At 30.2% G+C, this 15,555-nt stretch overlaps 2 protein-coding genes across 2 annotated transcripts; one reads left to right on the top strand and one right to left on the bottom strand.

Moving 5' to 3' along the window:
* Positions 1–5,698: 5,698 nt before the first annotated feature.
* Positions 5,699–11,246, bottom strand: LOC128192369 (uncharacterized). Its single transcript, XM_052864980.1, has 7 exons — positions 11,229–11,246; positions 10,728–10,778; positions 9,695–9,713; positions 7,373–7,513; positions 6,488–6,626; positions 6,374–6,399; positions 5,699–6,283 (listed from the first exon to the last, which is right to left on the bottom strand). The coding sequence occupies exons 1-7, from the start codon at positions 11,244–11,246 to the stop codon at positions 6,072–6,074; spliced, it is 606 nt and encodes a 201-aa protein (XP_052720940.1). The 3' UTR covers positions 5,699–6,071.
* LOC128159832 (zinc metalloproteinase nas-15-like) lies at positions 11,232–14,069 on the top strand. Its single transcript, XM_052823033.1, has 5 exons — positions 11,232–11,389; positions 11,528–11,641; positions 12,826–12,885; positions 13,649–13,768; positions 13,956–14,069. The coding sequence occupies exons 1-5, from the start codon at positions 11,338–11,340 to the stop codon at positions 13,982–13,984; spliced, it is 375 nt and encodes a 124-aa protein (XP_052678993.1). The 5' UTR covers positions 11,232–11,337; the 3' UTR covers positions 13,985–14,069.
* Positions 14,070–15,555: the final 1,486 nt, after the last annotated feature.

The following is a 15,555-nucleotide window of genomic DNA, read 5'->3' as shown; positions in this document are numbered from 1 at the left end:
TTCCGCATTTCCGTATTATTTGAATTTTTTCCGCATTTTTTAAATTTAAAATGCCGGACTAATGCGGAAATCCGGAGATCTGAGTTGCGGGTAAATTGAATAGTTTATTAACATTAATACAATACATTGTACTGTTTTGACTGTTCTGTATGTGTAATTTCAAAATTGTTTATATAAACAATATACTGCGTTCTGTTATTATGATGGTTCATACAAATATTTATGTTAACAATTTTTCCGCATAAGCCCTAGATTTCTCTTCGGTATATTTTCTGCAATGTTTTTCTGTATATTCAGTTATTTTTATAGACTCGGAACTACATCAGCACACAAATGCCAAAACTTTGAAAGACAAATGAATGAGTTATTCCTGATCAAATTTATATTTCTAAAGAAGCCAAATAAATGTAGCAAACATGTACAATAAACGAGGTAGATAAGTATAGTGTTCACGTAAAGCTTAGTGAAAATCAATACCTCTGATAAAACTTAACAAATGATCTTAAAGATTATTTCATTATGTCCTTTAAAAAAAACCCGCATGAACAAAGGCCTTAATGTTTCACAAATGAGTGTTTATAAGTTTCATGGAACCTAGGAACATTCATAGTGAAAAAAAAGCATTAAGCAAATCCTTTTAAACTCTGTTACATGCATCCCCGAATCTGAAAACTTCAACAATTTCATAAAAATGGCACCTTTTCCATTCTAGATAAACGATTGATAAAAGCCAAATTAGATATCTAAATGGAAGATAAACTGGGAAAAACATTAAACCGTACCGATCAAAATGATATACCAGGCTTGCTAGTAATAATTGCCCTCGGAAACGCTTTCGATGGTACGTTATGGATCTTTATCTCGCAAACACGTCCTTGCAAGCCATTGTATTTCCTCAATTTGATCTTTTGAGTTGCTTGTTTGTAAGCAGTACTTAAATGTTAGCATTTTAACTTCATACTAATCTTCATACATGTAGTCGGCATTAAAAAAAACGAGTAGCTTCGCATTTCCCAGAAATTTTCTTATAGTCAGAGCAGCATTCTCTTTTCATTGTAAAGCTACAAATGTTGATGGAATCAATATTATTAACTTATTTTTATATGATACATGGTACATACATGTAATAAACATCAATAGTAATCTTCATCGGTTGTGTAAATAAAAATGTAAATTTATTTTCCTTTTAAAATCGCGAATAATTTTTTTTCTCTAAATTTTAAACCCGACAATACAACAACATAATATTTTACCTTTAAGTTACTTTTAAAAGCATGTAGCAGATTCTGACAAGGATACTTCAAAGTAATGTGGTAACAATGCAATAAAACAGATATTGAAGCTTACTTTCTCATACACCCCTCGCCTGTACTATGATCGAGAATCTCCTTCAATATGATATTTTGTATTCTTTTGTATTGATAAATACTACATGCATGCAGGGATATGCATGTAAACTGAACTTTAACCTTGGGCTCAAATCATCTGCATTACAATTGCTTTCACTATCTTTATTTTTATTTAAGCATTGAATCATTATTTTTTGAAAGATATAGTCTCATAGGTGTGTGCATACAAATTGAGTAACGCGCATTAAATTCATTAGCGTTATGAGACTGTATCTTTCAAAAAATAATGATTTAATGCTTATATTTACATTTCTTTAACTTCTTGCATATATATATATATATATATATATATATATATATATATATATATATATATATATATATATATATATATATATATATATATATATATATATATATATATATATATATATATATATAAGAGTATTTTTTCCTTATTTGAAAGAGAAGAGGAATATTAGTTGTAATTAAAATAGCCCCAACACCTATTACACCGGACGTACACGACCGTTGGTAATTATGTATATATTGTCCTACAGACCATGCCAGCCATCAACTCATGAACTTAGAATTATTGCAACAGAGTGTGACGATTTTATTATATAAGTGATAATTAAACTGCTACGAAACGAACCGTTTAAAGGGAGCGGATAACTCTTATTATGCAGAAAATCTCACAATTTTCAATTCCTGATTTATTATTTAAAACACATACAATGAAAACTTTCAATTAAACTCTTGCACCAGAAAATAAAATTGTTATGAGATTAAAAAATGCCATTATATAGAGCATTTTCATTATTCATCTTAGTTTGAAACTTATAAATTCATTAACATCAATGATAACGTCGACAAGTAAATTTATATTAAAAAGCATTTAAAATCAAACAGGTTTAAAAAATAAAAATTAAGACTCAAGAAAGAGCATCGAATGAAAAATGATAAACATAACTTGAGCTTTATTTACAGCAAAACGATTTTTTAAAAAATCGCATTGTTCAGTACACAAGTACATTCAGACTGAAACATAGGGTAAATATTTAAACTTTAAAAAATCATTGTATATATTAACCACAACAAAAAATCATTGTATAAACCCAGTTATTTTAACCACTAATTTGCAGTAATTGTTGTCAGTGTAAATATGCATATGGAAAGGATATTTTGATTTTATGATATTTCTTGGAATATTTCCCAGTTGAAGTTAGACTATAATTAAATTGGTTGTTAAACAGTTTGTGAGCGCAACTTCTCTTTAACCGCGCACACAGTTTCTTGAAACTTTCTAGTCAGTGGGGACATAATTTGTAAATATTCATTACTGCAAGAAAATCTTCATTTTTTAACATTAATTCAGCCCCTTCTGAACTTAGAAATTTCACTATTAATGAATATAGAGCTTATACATGCAGTTAGTCAGCGTAACTTATCACAAACCATTGAAAGTACTTTCCTTTAAGGTAATTGAGGTATAATGTGTAGATGTGTATATTTACAAAACATATTGACTTCAGATTTTTTGATTAGTGCACAACTGGGAGTTGAGTTGTGCACTATTCGTTTCATAATTTACTGTAGTTAGTGTAAACATTCTTTATGTATATAATGTATAAACTCTCCAATAGGAATTGAAACGTCTTATTTTTATTGTAGAAAAATATAACTTGATTCAGAACCGAGTGACTGATGTTTAGTACAATTAATGTTTGAAGAACATTCTGGTTATTGGGCTTACATCTATATGTTGTATTTTCCATTTATCGATCGGAATATTTTCTTAATTTAAATCAACTGTAGTACCACTAAAACATGCACGTCAGTCAGCATGCGACCCAGTGAAAGATTGACTTTGCTGACAAGGTCGTTGTATCGATCAAGAATCAAGATCAAGAAAAGTGACTTCAATCGAGATTGTTGGTAGTCCTGTTTTGTCAAATTGTTTGTCAGAACGCCTTAGAAACGCCAAAGAACATGACCCTGTGTATCGAATTAACGGAGAGGCAAACAATCCGTGTACAGGTGATGAAGGTATAATGCATCATAAGTATGGAAAGTTGGATAAACAAAAAATTGGAGTCATCTCGTTTATCATAAAGTTTTGTTGTTAGGTTACCACAAATGTCCCTTTCCAGTAAAGTATCTAAATATGAAACAAATGACGCTGACTCTGTGGTATCTTTTACTTCAAGTTCACTGGGATACATCGAGTCGACGTAAGTATGGAAATAACAACTGTTAATTGATGATATCGTCGATATACCTGAATGTTGAGTTGATGGCCAAAGCGAGAGTTTTATTTTTTCACGTAAAAGTTTTAAATTAATTCTGCTTCATATGAATACAAAACAGGTGTGTTAACAATGGGGCGCAACTGGTACCGATGGAAACTTAACAGATTTTTGGAAGACCTGATTTCCAAAAACTACATGTATACTTCAAATGTTGTCTATCAGAAACTCAACCATCTTTTTAATATTCACTTCTGAGTTTTTGTGTGCACAATCCGAATGGTTTTAACCAAATCGTTTTGTAAATGACTGATGTAAAGGTGACAATGACCAAAGACAAAAATAGTTTCATGCGTAACAAAATTGTTGTTTATCGGATAAAGTTTCAATAACGGGTTAAGAAAAAGTTAATTTTTTTTACATCATGTCCAAGTAATATTAAGTGTTTTGGGAAAAGAATTTTCATCCCCATATGTTTCTTAATAACAACAAATTAAACACTTGGTCATTGATAATACTGTTTACATAAAAAACCGATGAATTATTAGAACATAAACTGTGTTGTTATTATAAAAATACAATGCATAATTATATAGTATACAATGCACTCAGTTACATGTATTTGTCATTTTAAAGAAGTTAAAAAACTATATTTTATATTAAGATGATCGCATAAGTGCGAATCCCATCACAGTTAAAATATTTACAATATTTGCTTGACATATAAAAAGGGATTTTGTTCAATGCTCTTGAACACCATGACCAGAATATCAATGTAAAATTATTGCATAAATTTAGGTTAAAATGATAGAAGGGAACAATTTCAATTTAGATTTTTTTTTTAGGAAATCAGAAAGAAATGTCATTTATTATGACGTGAACTGATTTGCTTGGGTCTTTTGTAAGTACCGAAGTGTATAGCTCGGGTTGATAATATCTTGCAAAGAGGAATAATTTTGTTTCAAACATTTTTATACTTATTTGACGTTATAAATCATGCTGGTTAATAAACTCTAGGTTCTTACTACACCCGCTACAATCATATTAAGGATAGTTTGTACGTTTTTACCGCAAACATATTCTTAAAGTAGATTAGATTTTCTCTTTATTTTTAGAGCGTCTTAAATCATAAATCATACAGTAATATGCACTGTGGTTTACGCAAACTTAATATGAATATTTGCTTAAAATACCGAATTTCAATTTTAAAAGAGTATTAATTTGGGATGAAAACAAAATCCAAGTATACATTTTCATAATATTGTGAATAAACGTAGAAGATGATTATTGCGAGGAGATACATGTAGTTAGCTGCAATAATGTAGCCCTCTCCGATTTTTTATATCTGATGTTTACTGGAGAGGGCTACAATTCCACAGGATCTCCGTAATGGTGCAAAATTATTTTTTTAATGCAGCTGACTTCGGTCTGAAAAGATCGATTTTATATTTGACTTCCTTTAGATAAAATGATTTTTTAATTCAGGTTGAACAAATTAACTGTATATAAACCAAAACTAGAAAAAACATATCAGCATGTTTACCAGTCGTCTTTTTCAGCAGCCATGACAGTTCTCGCGTGATTTTATGGGATGTACGCTTGGAGTTTTGATGGGCTTGATAACGTGAATGTCAGTGTAAATAATCTATCTTACCTCGTTATATCACTAAAACATCATATAAGGAAATGGTATATAATGGAAAATTCATATTTACCGCGTTAATTATGTTTAAAATAGGGGAATTCCTATATTCAGTTCAAGATCCGCTCCTGAATTCTCATTGGCTGTCCCAAAATAAAACCGGTCAAGGTCAGTAAACATGGCGGACAAATTCAACTTTCGTTGTTGACATACACGAAAAATAACCGATATATGAACTATACTTGATATTTTTGGATAAGTTTATGCCATAGACATCTACAACGTTTGAGTTCAGGTAAGAAATGCAAATGTTATTGTCATTTACAAACGATTTAAGACAAAATCGTTGCGGGAGTGAATCACTCCCGCACTAGCACCATAACGGAGATCCTATGGAGTTGTAGCCCTCTCCCAAAAAAAAAAAAAAAATCGTGAGAGGGCTACATTATTGCAGCTACATGTAGTAGCCAAATAATCTGAAAGTCACACTTCCCTCTTCAATAGTTTTTAATGGTTAATCTCTTTATGAAATACCCAGAGAAATTTGAATTTCATTTGTCTAAAGCAGTATATATGAAGCCAAGTTTTTGCTATGTACCAGTCCTGCAAATAAGGCTTGTGCTATATATTGGTATACTGTAAGAAATTGAGACCTCTAATTCACTTGCATCATGTAGATATAAAAAATATAGTAACCTCAATTAAAATACTTCTTTTTCTTATTTTCGTTTATTGTTCAAAAGAGATTTTAATATAATTTTCACTTAGTCACGCAATGTTGTCTGACTTTGATTTTGACCCTGGTTTCTTTTGTCAGCCTCTCTCTTGTGATCACACGTACTCGTGTTTACATTTTAGACTTAAATTAGTTACTACGTCCTGCTTGCTTGATTTTCTTTCAGCATCTGTTTTGGCTTTGTTTTCTTTTATAAGAGCTGGAGGCACAGTGTAATTCCGACAAGATGTACCAACAGGATTACCACTCACCACTGAGTGTTCAAGACAGTCATAAGGTGCATTACCTTCTCTACAATCGCCGCTTTCTGAAAATAAATGTTTTAATTAGCACGAATTCAAAACATTTGGAAATATTAAGAGTTGAACTATTCATAGATTATAATTATTTATAATACCTTGAATTCCTTTGCATCTTTGTAGCCTTAAAACAAAATAATACTAAATAAATTAATTGTTTTTATTCAGTGTTTCAAAAACACAAGTCAGTTACATACATATAATTAACTCACAGGACTCGATGGTATTTCAGAAACATCCCGATCAATATGGCAAGTATGGTTAAACTACAACCACTTAAAAGAGCTGTTCGGATTGTTTTTCTCCCAGACTTGTCAAAGTCTGTGTTCGTTTTTGACTCTGTTTTGTTATCTACAATAAAAGTAAAATTATCAAGTTGGTATCAAATATATCAGATAACGTATTTACCTTAAATAAATTATCTTCACCCGTTGCTTTGAAATTTTGAAGAAACGCGATTGCTTTTATCTGCATTCGGAAACGATATTATCTCATCGTGTGATAAGTCTACGATGTAATATTAAATGTCGAATAATATCTGTCACTTAAAACTGACTTTGGGCTCATAATTGTTCGTTTTGATGACAAAATGTCCTGGTTGATTAACATTAAATCAGCCTAATTTGGACGATTTAAATTATGTTAACACCGATTGTTAAATATAAAATTATGTTTTTGATATTAAAAACAATATTTCAATCAATGCACCTTTTAAACATCTAACTTCTGCTACTGTGTATATATACAAAGTATGTTTGATTGTTCTGTTTACATCATTTGCAACAAAAAAACCAACACTATTTGTCTACCTTTTAAACCCCCCCCCCCCTTTTTTTTTTAAAAGAAAACACCCACCAAGATTCTTTCTTCAACCGATAATGGCGTGATTTTTAAAAAAAATTTGTCAACATTTTTCTACATGTCCAAATATGATGTTGAACTTATTGAGCGCTTTCCATTCAATTCCACTCCTGGACATCACCATCGGCATACGTCCACGCCATATCATTGAAAACCTTGAATATTTTGTTATAATATCAAATCGATTATTAAAAAAAGATGAGAAAAATAATTTTTAAAACAATAATAAAGTTTACCAGCAATATATCTAATTGTACAACCAATCTCTGGATCACATGATTCAGTTATATTGCAGTCACATTTCAGTCGACATCCGTGACCGAAATACCCATCAGGGCATGGGAAAGAGCAATTATGTCCAAATGATCCTATGCAAGCTGAAAAATGTTAAAGGAAAAATTAAATATTGATGTCTTAATGAATGTAACCTGTAACATCATAGAAACTTAAAAAACAAAATGTGATGTCGAAAATAATCTTTTAATACAATTTTGTAATTATTAAATAATAATTGGCGTATTTTGATTTGGTAGATAGTTTAAAACATAAAAAATAATTTATAAATCCTGTTCCACTTCGTATCTATCCTTACCGAGTTCGCCCTGCAGAATCGCACCATGAATGAGTTTATGTAATGTTTTAAGCGAATAACACTTACCTATACATGTAGACTTTTCTTGCAATATATTAGTTCAATGTAATTACAAAACTGGCTTAGTTAAATTTATTAATATTTAACTTCCCCTTTATATATGTAAAAAATCGATATTCACTTATGTTCTTCGTTACAGATTGAAGTTCTGATATTTCGTATTTTCAAATATTCTGCTTTATACAAGTTTTAATTTTGCTATTTCTTATTTATCAAATCTTCTGCTTTACACAATTTTTGATTAATTAGTCATAAAGTTATAGTTTTTTTAATATCTGCAGAACAGGGACTGCTATTTTATTGGTCAGTGAATAGATTACCGCTAATGTTTATTGTATCTCGGCATTTATCATTGCAAGCACTTTACAAAAGAATGTTTGACTGCTTAAAAGAATTCATTTTGCAATGTAAAATTTCAATTTTCACGAGTTTTCAACTGGTGAACCATTAGGTGCAATGAAGATAGACACGGCCTGGTTAGTTTATTCAAATTAATCTAGCATGCACAAATTTATGTAGAGGCGCTGCAATTTATCTGTAAGATAATAAGCTGACATTAATATTGAAATAGCATTACTACATACCCAAGTAAATGATACTCACGTAAACATGTCCCAAATTTTAAATCTTTATAAAAATCACTGCAACACGTACCGTCATTGTTTGAACTGAAAATTTAAAAAAAGCGGATCCTGATAGGTTTTTTTGTTGCTGTCTTGAGCTCTTAAGCAAAACGCTACCGTCCCAAAATCTTTGATGGAAATGTTGATAATGTATACAGGATGAAGCTCTGCCATTCATTCAACTTCAGTTTAACAGAATGGTTACTATAAGATGACGTTATGGAATAGTTATCCCATTCAGTTACCTTTACATAGTTGCCTTTTAGTTAACATTTTAAGTTGACTGGGGTTATGCAGCAAACATATATAAACCTTTTGACTCGATGGTAAGAACCTTTGAAAAAAAATGCTAAAATGAATAGAGTTTTAAAATGTAGAGTTTCTAAAAAAAAAAAGGGGGGGTTAAAATTTTTTTTAAAAATAATTATACATGGTTGAGTTAAAAATATTGGTTGCAACTTGTTATGAAACAACTAATTTGAAAAGTGGAAAAATATTTGCAATCAATCAGGAAAATTATATGCATATTGAATGTCTTCTCTTATAAATACTTGATGATTTAAATTCTACGAAAAGAAATTTCAAGTTTACTCAAAATGCTTTATTGATATATTGATTAAACAATTTTCAGCTGACGAGTTATCGCACTTTTAATGTGTATTATCAGGAAGTAGATATGCTATATTTGGTCACGTAATATCGGTGTCAACATTTGACCAAAGAAATTAAACGAGGGAATTCTAACGACTGTCTTTGCTAAAAAAAAAAAAAGACGCGTTGATACACTTTCTCTCGTGACATTTCATGGGTTACTCTTTTAATATCGATTCTGTTCCTTCCGACCATTTCGTTAATAATCCACCATCTCCCCTTACCTCTACCTTTAAATGTTATGAACAAAGTCAAAATGGTGGCTTAGAGCAAGATATATCATCAGGTACAACCAGGTGTTATTTTTTCTTTCGAAATTTAACCTGTCACACTACAATTATTGAAATCATTTACTAACACAGGTATTTTGCAAAACACAGTGTAGACAATGTGAAGACATGGAACTTTATTCTTAAAATATTTTTTCCTCATATTTGGCATTTAACATGAGTCAGATTAGTACTATGATTCTTTTTTTGTAAATTTATTATGTATCGAAGGATGGTGGTGATGGCCGTACGTCACACAGACTACATAAGTTATAGCCCCTTGATAGGAAATAGGAAGCCAGACCACCCTTTTAATTATAAACTATGTAAATGACTTAAACAATTTAGAAAGTAAAAACTCACCTTGAATCACACTGGCCACCTTTTGAAATACACGGAGAAATTAGATGACAGAAGATGACGATAATAAAACAAACATGCATTTTACCAAGCTTCAATGTATGTACAAATTATTAGATGATTCTCATAAGACTCAAATTACAATAATATTGGACTACTCATCCAGTACTTATTTATAGGAAAATTAACAATAGACTTTGAACATGTACATGTATAAATACGTTAATCATATCCAATTGTGTATAACCAAAACTTAACTTATTGATATATCCATGGAAATGCTAATGTACTTGTAAAAAGTTTCAATCTATTTATTAAGTTTATAACTATCACTAAATTTCATATCAGAGATACTCTGAGATTTGTGTACTACAATAATGACTAGTGTAATAATTCACGTGTTAAAACAGTGTTTTCTTTGTCGAAATTATGCGAGAACAAACATTTGTATAATGTAAAAAAAATAATGTTTACTCTATCGATTCTGATTATGGTGTCATCATGATTAAATTTTAATATCTTGTTTTAAGTGAAATTTAATATTCATTTTTAAACTTTTTTACTTTTTTTCCATTACCTAACACTTTCGAACACCCTCGAGCCTATATAATTAAATGGACTATTAAGAGCAAGTTGTTTTGGAAGTAAATTCCAAGCACGTAATCAACATTTTGAATTTCCAATATCACTTAAAGTTTTCGCATGATGATACTAAAATATATACAAAATTTAGTCAATTAAACATCAAATATAATTAAACGATACTGAGATCAAATACAAGTGGGGCTTTTGTGATTGAAGAGAAAGCGCATATGAACGCACGTACGTCCATGTCACGATTTTTAAAAACTCAAAAGGTCAAAAGGAAGTTAAAGGGTGTTTCGCACCGTTATTAAAAGATCATTTGATATGACCTATCCAGAAAATACAGTTCATAAAAGCTTTTTAGATGTCATAGAAACAACGTACATTGATAATTTTGTTTTAATCTTGCTTTATCTATAGATATATCCGTATTAGTTTTAACATAACATACCTGATCTTTAGAGCTTATATTTAAAAAGACAGCATAAGTTGATTCAATGTTCTAGTTGTAGATACCAAACAGAAACAAGTCAAGCTTTGTCGGAAGTAAAGAAAACATTAGTTTGACATATTTGTGTATGTATAAGGGGTGAGTAAGAAGTGTGATTACGAGTACTACACGTCCCAAATGCTTAAAGGTATTGACGACATTCTTCCCATCATAGAAATACCTCCAGAAATCAATATTTTGTATTTACAATGTAACATTGATTTGAATATAATTCAAGAAATAAATTGCAATACAAATTCTAATACTCAACAAATGTAATAGAACCTTAGGGAAAAAAACAAGTACTTTAACATTCTATGAGGGTTCTGTGTAATCAACATATTTAATTTTACTCTCTTAGCTATTAATAGATAATCTATGTGGGAAGATGGAATTTCCTAGGTGACCTATAGAGAACTTCCGTATATTGTTACCATAATTATCTTATCTTTATGTCAACACTGTGATCTTTGAGTCCATATTTGTGGGCTGTAATGGTTACAGGTTCATGTATATATAAACAATCAGATGATAATAGAAAGACCGTTAATAACTATATCATCTTTCAATTATGAGGACACTTTTGTTTATTTCAGCGTGTTTGATCTCAACCTGTTATACTTGTAAGTCCCCTTCTTATACTTTGAATGAAATTTCTATTGAAATGCTTTGTAATATACTTTTATTTAAATCCACTGATAAAAATTTCATGTACATGTTACATTAGTAGTAAATTCTTTTTATACATTTGACTGTTGTAGATACTTGCCGAGACAATTATGACAACTGCAAATCATTAGGAAAAGTGACTTGTGAAAACCCAACAGTTTTTACCTGGGTTTTCCACAATTGTGCGTTGACGTGTGATTTTTGTCGTGAGTTTACTCAGTTTTATTTATGAATACGTATGTTTGTTAGTCTTAATTTTTTCAAGCTCAAGTGGGCATTTTTTAATCAAAATTTGTATGTCGGCAAGCGTCGTTGTTGGCGTTAATTGTAAATTTTTTACAATTTCTTTACCGTATTTGGCACAAAGCATCCATAGGTGAAGAGGTCTCATGTTTCTTAAATAAAAAGAACCATATCTTATTTGAAGAGATCTTTTTATATTATGTTCGGTTTTTGTTTTAATTTTCTTTCCTAAACCCATTTGTCCAGAGAGGCTGAAACATGTGTAAAAACATCCACAGGTAGTGTATACATAGATTCAATTTTTTTTTCAATTAATAAATTCCCAAGGTACAAGTAGGTCGGAACCACAAAAGAGGATTGAATTATTACATATAAATGAGAGAAGAAAATAGTCTTTGACATTTTTTTTTACAAACACCATTTGGTAAGAATGACTGAAACTCCTCGGGTATTGTAAATACTTGATCCTTTTACAATTTTCAAAATATTTTTACTGTTGTCTTTGCACTCAGTAACATATACAATACGAAAATAAACACTCTTGAAATTGTTTATTTAAATGGATTCCAATCTAAACAGATGTTTCTTATAGGATGCTACTCTCATTTTTTTTTATTTGTAAATACATGTACCTCTCTTAGTGTATTGAATTTTATATATGTAGTGATGTTGTATTTTTGTATGCTTTTAGCGAGATTAGGTTACACGAAATAATATACCCTATTCTTACGCAAAGAGTTATTACATTTTTCAAATCAAGCTACTTGCGTAAATGTGGTAAACTGAATTTGTCAGGCTACGTTGAAGAAAGAGAGAGTATGAGATTAACGCTTACAAACCTTTGTAATGACTTGGTAGCATGCTTTTATGTAAAAAGGTTTTTTGTTCACTTCTTGCAAGTTGTAGTTTATTTAATTTTAATGGCAATTATTAACATTTAACTGAACTTTAGAATGACAAGTATGCATTTTTTAAAATATCATTATAAATGCATTCGATGCATTTTTTTGCAACGAAAAGGTTACACGTATATTAAAATAAATCCACGATGTTGCGTTCAGAGTGACAAAAGAAATTGTAAAGCATATGAAGAAAATATTAAGTACCGTTAACATTATTTGATTTTTAGAAAATTTGTTAATTACAGAGTATTATATTGAAGACAGAATGACTTACCCAACAGTTGCACCAACGACAACAACAAAAGGTAGGAAAAGCGTGCATTCATATTGTTCATGTGTCTGTTTGGTTTTTTTTTTTAATACCAACAAGAAAATATGTCTGCAGTATTACGCATTGGTGCTTGTTTAAGACTTTACACCGCACGTAAATAGCAACTGTCACACAGGTACTAGTTTATAAACCTTTCGATTTCGTTACACCCAATTGCACCCCTGAAACTCGTGGCCGACATGTAGTATTCCTCTTGTGGTCTTTGCATTTTATGCATTTATTTCTTATCTTAAGTGCATATTCTGTTTGTATATTACATGTATATATTGACTTGTATATTTGATGTAAGTACATGTATTCTCGTGATTGAAAAAAATTGCGTAAAATTTGATTATTTCTTCGTGTCCGAGTAACACGGCATACTTCCACACAGGTGAGCTTTACAGCGATGTTAAGTGGTCTGCAGCTTTTATAGGGGTTTTAAGGATAGCGGTGATCAAAAAGAAATATTGCGGACAGTGCCTATTTATGAGCGGGGTCCAGCTTTAAGTCGAGGAAAGTTAAAGTTAAGACAATATTTATACTACACATCTCAAACAGGAAGAGAAAATTCATTAACGTTTTGATAGACCATGACTCATTACTCAATGTACTGTGATGTCGTTTTTGAAGCTAAACAATAACAGTTACTGCAAAAAGTACCATGATAGGAATCCAGTATGTATTACAGTTTATCTTTAAAAGCATATTTTTTCTTGAAACTAATATTTCGATTGTATATTTCCTAAATTCTGCAGCATTATGCACGGACGTCTACGATCGCTGTAGTGTGTATATATCGGCCTGTGGTCAGTCCGGGTTTATGAGAGATTACTGCAAGAAAACATGTGGCGAATGTGACCCTCCTACCCCTACAGGTAATCGTAAACAATACGAACAAATTCTTGAATTATAAAGATCTTAAACAAGAGTTCAGTATGTGTCAAGCAATTGTAAAATATATATTACAATTGCGTAATTTCTACATGAACTTACGTTACGTAGGGAAGTAAACTGTACTTTAGACAAAAACGAATATCCAATGTTTTTTTCCATTTTTTTCAGAGATCGGAAAGTCAATGGTTTTAGGCTGAACGACAGTACTTAACATGTTTAACATGCATATGATAGATTTGTGCATTTTATATGTATGTTATTATTAAATCATTGAGCGTTTAACCCGGTTTTTCTGCATAACTTATCTATTTAGTGAATTGAACAATAATATATTACTTAAGACTAGATGCATTGTCATTGATTGTTGTGCAATTCTCAGAAATTTTACTACACAATAAGTTTTATTATACTTATATAGAAAGATTGATTGTGTAATCTCTGATACGTAGAGGGTAGATAGGCGAATTTAATGATGAGTTCAGATCGTATGAGTTGCACGGAAAATATTGTTTATCTTTTAACGCAATTGTTGTAAATTTTATCAGTTATAACAATTAAGCCTATTATATCACCTATTTAATCTATTTATTTTTGTAATTAGCTTTGTTATCAATTATATAACAAAAATTTAATTAACTATATTTCATGAACACATGACTGTGTAATTCGTTTTTGCAGTTATAATATGCGCTCATATTATATCTTTAACATTTTAATATAAGGCTAAGAATCAAAACAGTATATTACTGATTTTCGGCCTATTTCTCCCAAATTAAAAAAACCAGAATGTTTTTTTTTAATCTTTGCACTATATCGATTCTAAATATTCTTTGATGATAGGTATGTTTTGGTATTTATCTAATAAAAAACCCAAAAACAGATGGAAACGAGAACACGGTCATACTGTGATATTTTACCTATATACACGTTAGTATTTTATGTAAAAATCATATTATGTACAGTTTCTGTTTGTATTTGAATCAATTCACCTCGAGTTTAAAATGTATAAACAATGAATAAAAAATTACCAATAAAACACAGTATTTAAGTGTTGTATGTTTAAACAGATAGATAGATAGATAGATAGATAGATAGATAGATAGATAGATAGATAGATAGATAGATGTATCGAATCAATCAAATATTTTTATGATATTACGTCAAATATTAAATTTGCTACATTTAATGTTAGCATGTAAAACGTACATGGAATATATAATGCTTCTTTCACACATTCTAAAGAGACTCATGCATGAAAGTTATCACTATAGTCTTACATGTATATCGCAAAATATTGGCCTTCTTATTGTATTGGTACTACTTTTGAGTTTCTTTAAATCAGTTCTGATTCAGGTTATATCCATTTTGCCGCATAGCTGAAAAAAGAAAAATAGTTGTGTCAAGAAAAAAAAACCAGAAACAAAAACATTTCCACAATATATATGTACATATATGACCAAATAAATGAGTAATATATTGCGTTGGCAATTACTGTCATATATAAAGATTAAGCAGGACTGCAATTACATTGCTCTCGCACATTTTATAAATTTGCCTTATATATACATTATTTATGTTCCTATGTTATTTAAAGCCAAGACAACTGCACTTAGTTTGTTGATGTTAAGTATAGAGAAAACAAAACAGCTATAGAAATAAACACATGTCATTTATTGAAGTAAATGACGAAAAATGAATATATACACCGTCAAAGGGGGTCAGCATAGACTAGAAAACAACTTACTACTGTGTAAAGGCTTTGGAAGTA

Source organism: Crassostrea angulata, chromosome 1, assembly GCF_025612915.1.
Source record: "Crassostrea angulata isolate pt1a10 chromosome 1, ASM2561291v2, whole genome shotgun sequence".
Classification (NCBI taxonomy): domain Eukaryota; kingdom Metazoa; phylum Mollusca; class Bivalvia; order Ostreida; family Ostreidae; genus Magallana; species Magallana angulata.
This window is presented reverse-complemented; position numbering and strand designations above follow the sequence as displayed.

Coding starts and splice junctions, on each gene's coding strand:
- LOC128159832 (XM_052823033.1), top strand. CDS start 11,338: ATGAGGACACTTTTGTTTATTTCAGCGTGTTTGATCTCAACCTGTTAT. Junction 11,390..11,527: donor GATCTCAACCTGTTATACTT/GTAAGTCCCCTT, acceptor TGACTGTTGTAG/ATACTTGCCGAGACAATTAT. Junction 13,769..13,955: donor TGACCCTCCTACCCCTACAG/GTAATCGTAAAC, acceptor CATTTTTTTCAG/AGATCGGAAAGTCAATGGTT.
- LOC128192369 (XM_052864980.1), bottom strand. Junction 6,627..7,372: donor TACAATTAGATATATTGCTG/GTAAACTTTATT, acceptor CTTTTATTGTAG/ATAACAAAACAGAGTCAAAA. Junction 6,284..6,373: donor AAGATGCAAAGGAATTCAAG/GTATTATAAATA, acceptor ATTTATTTTCAG/AAAGCGGCGATTGTAGAGAA.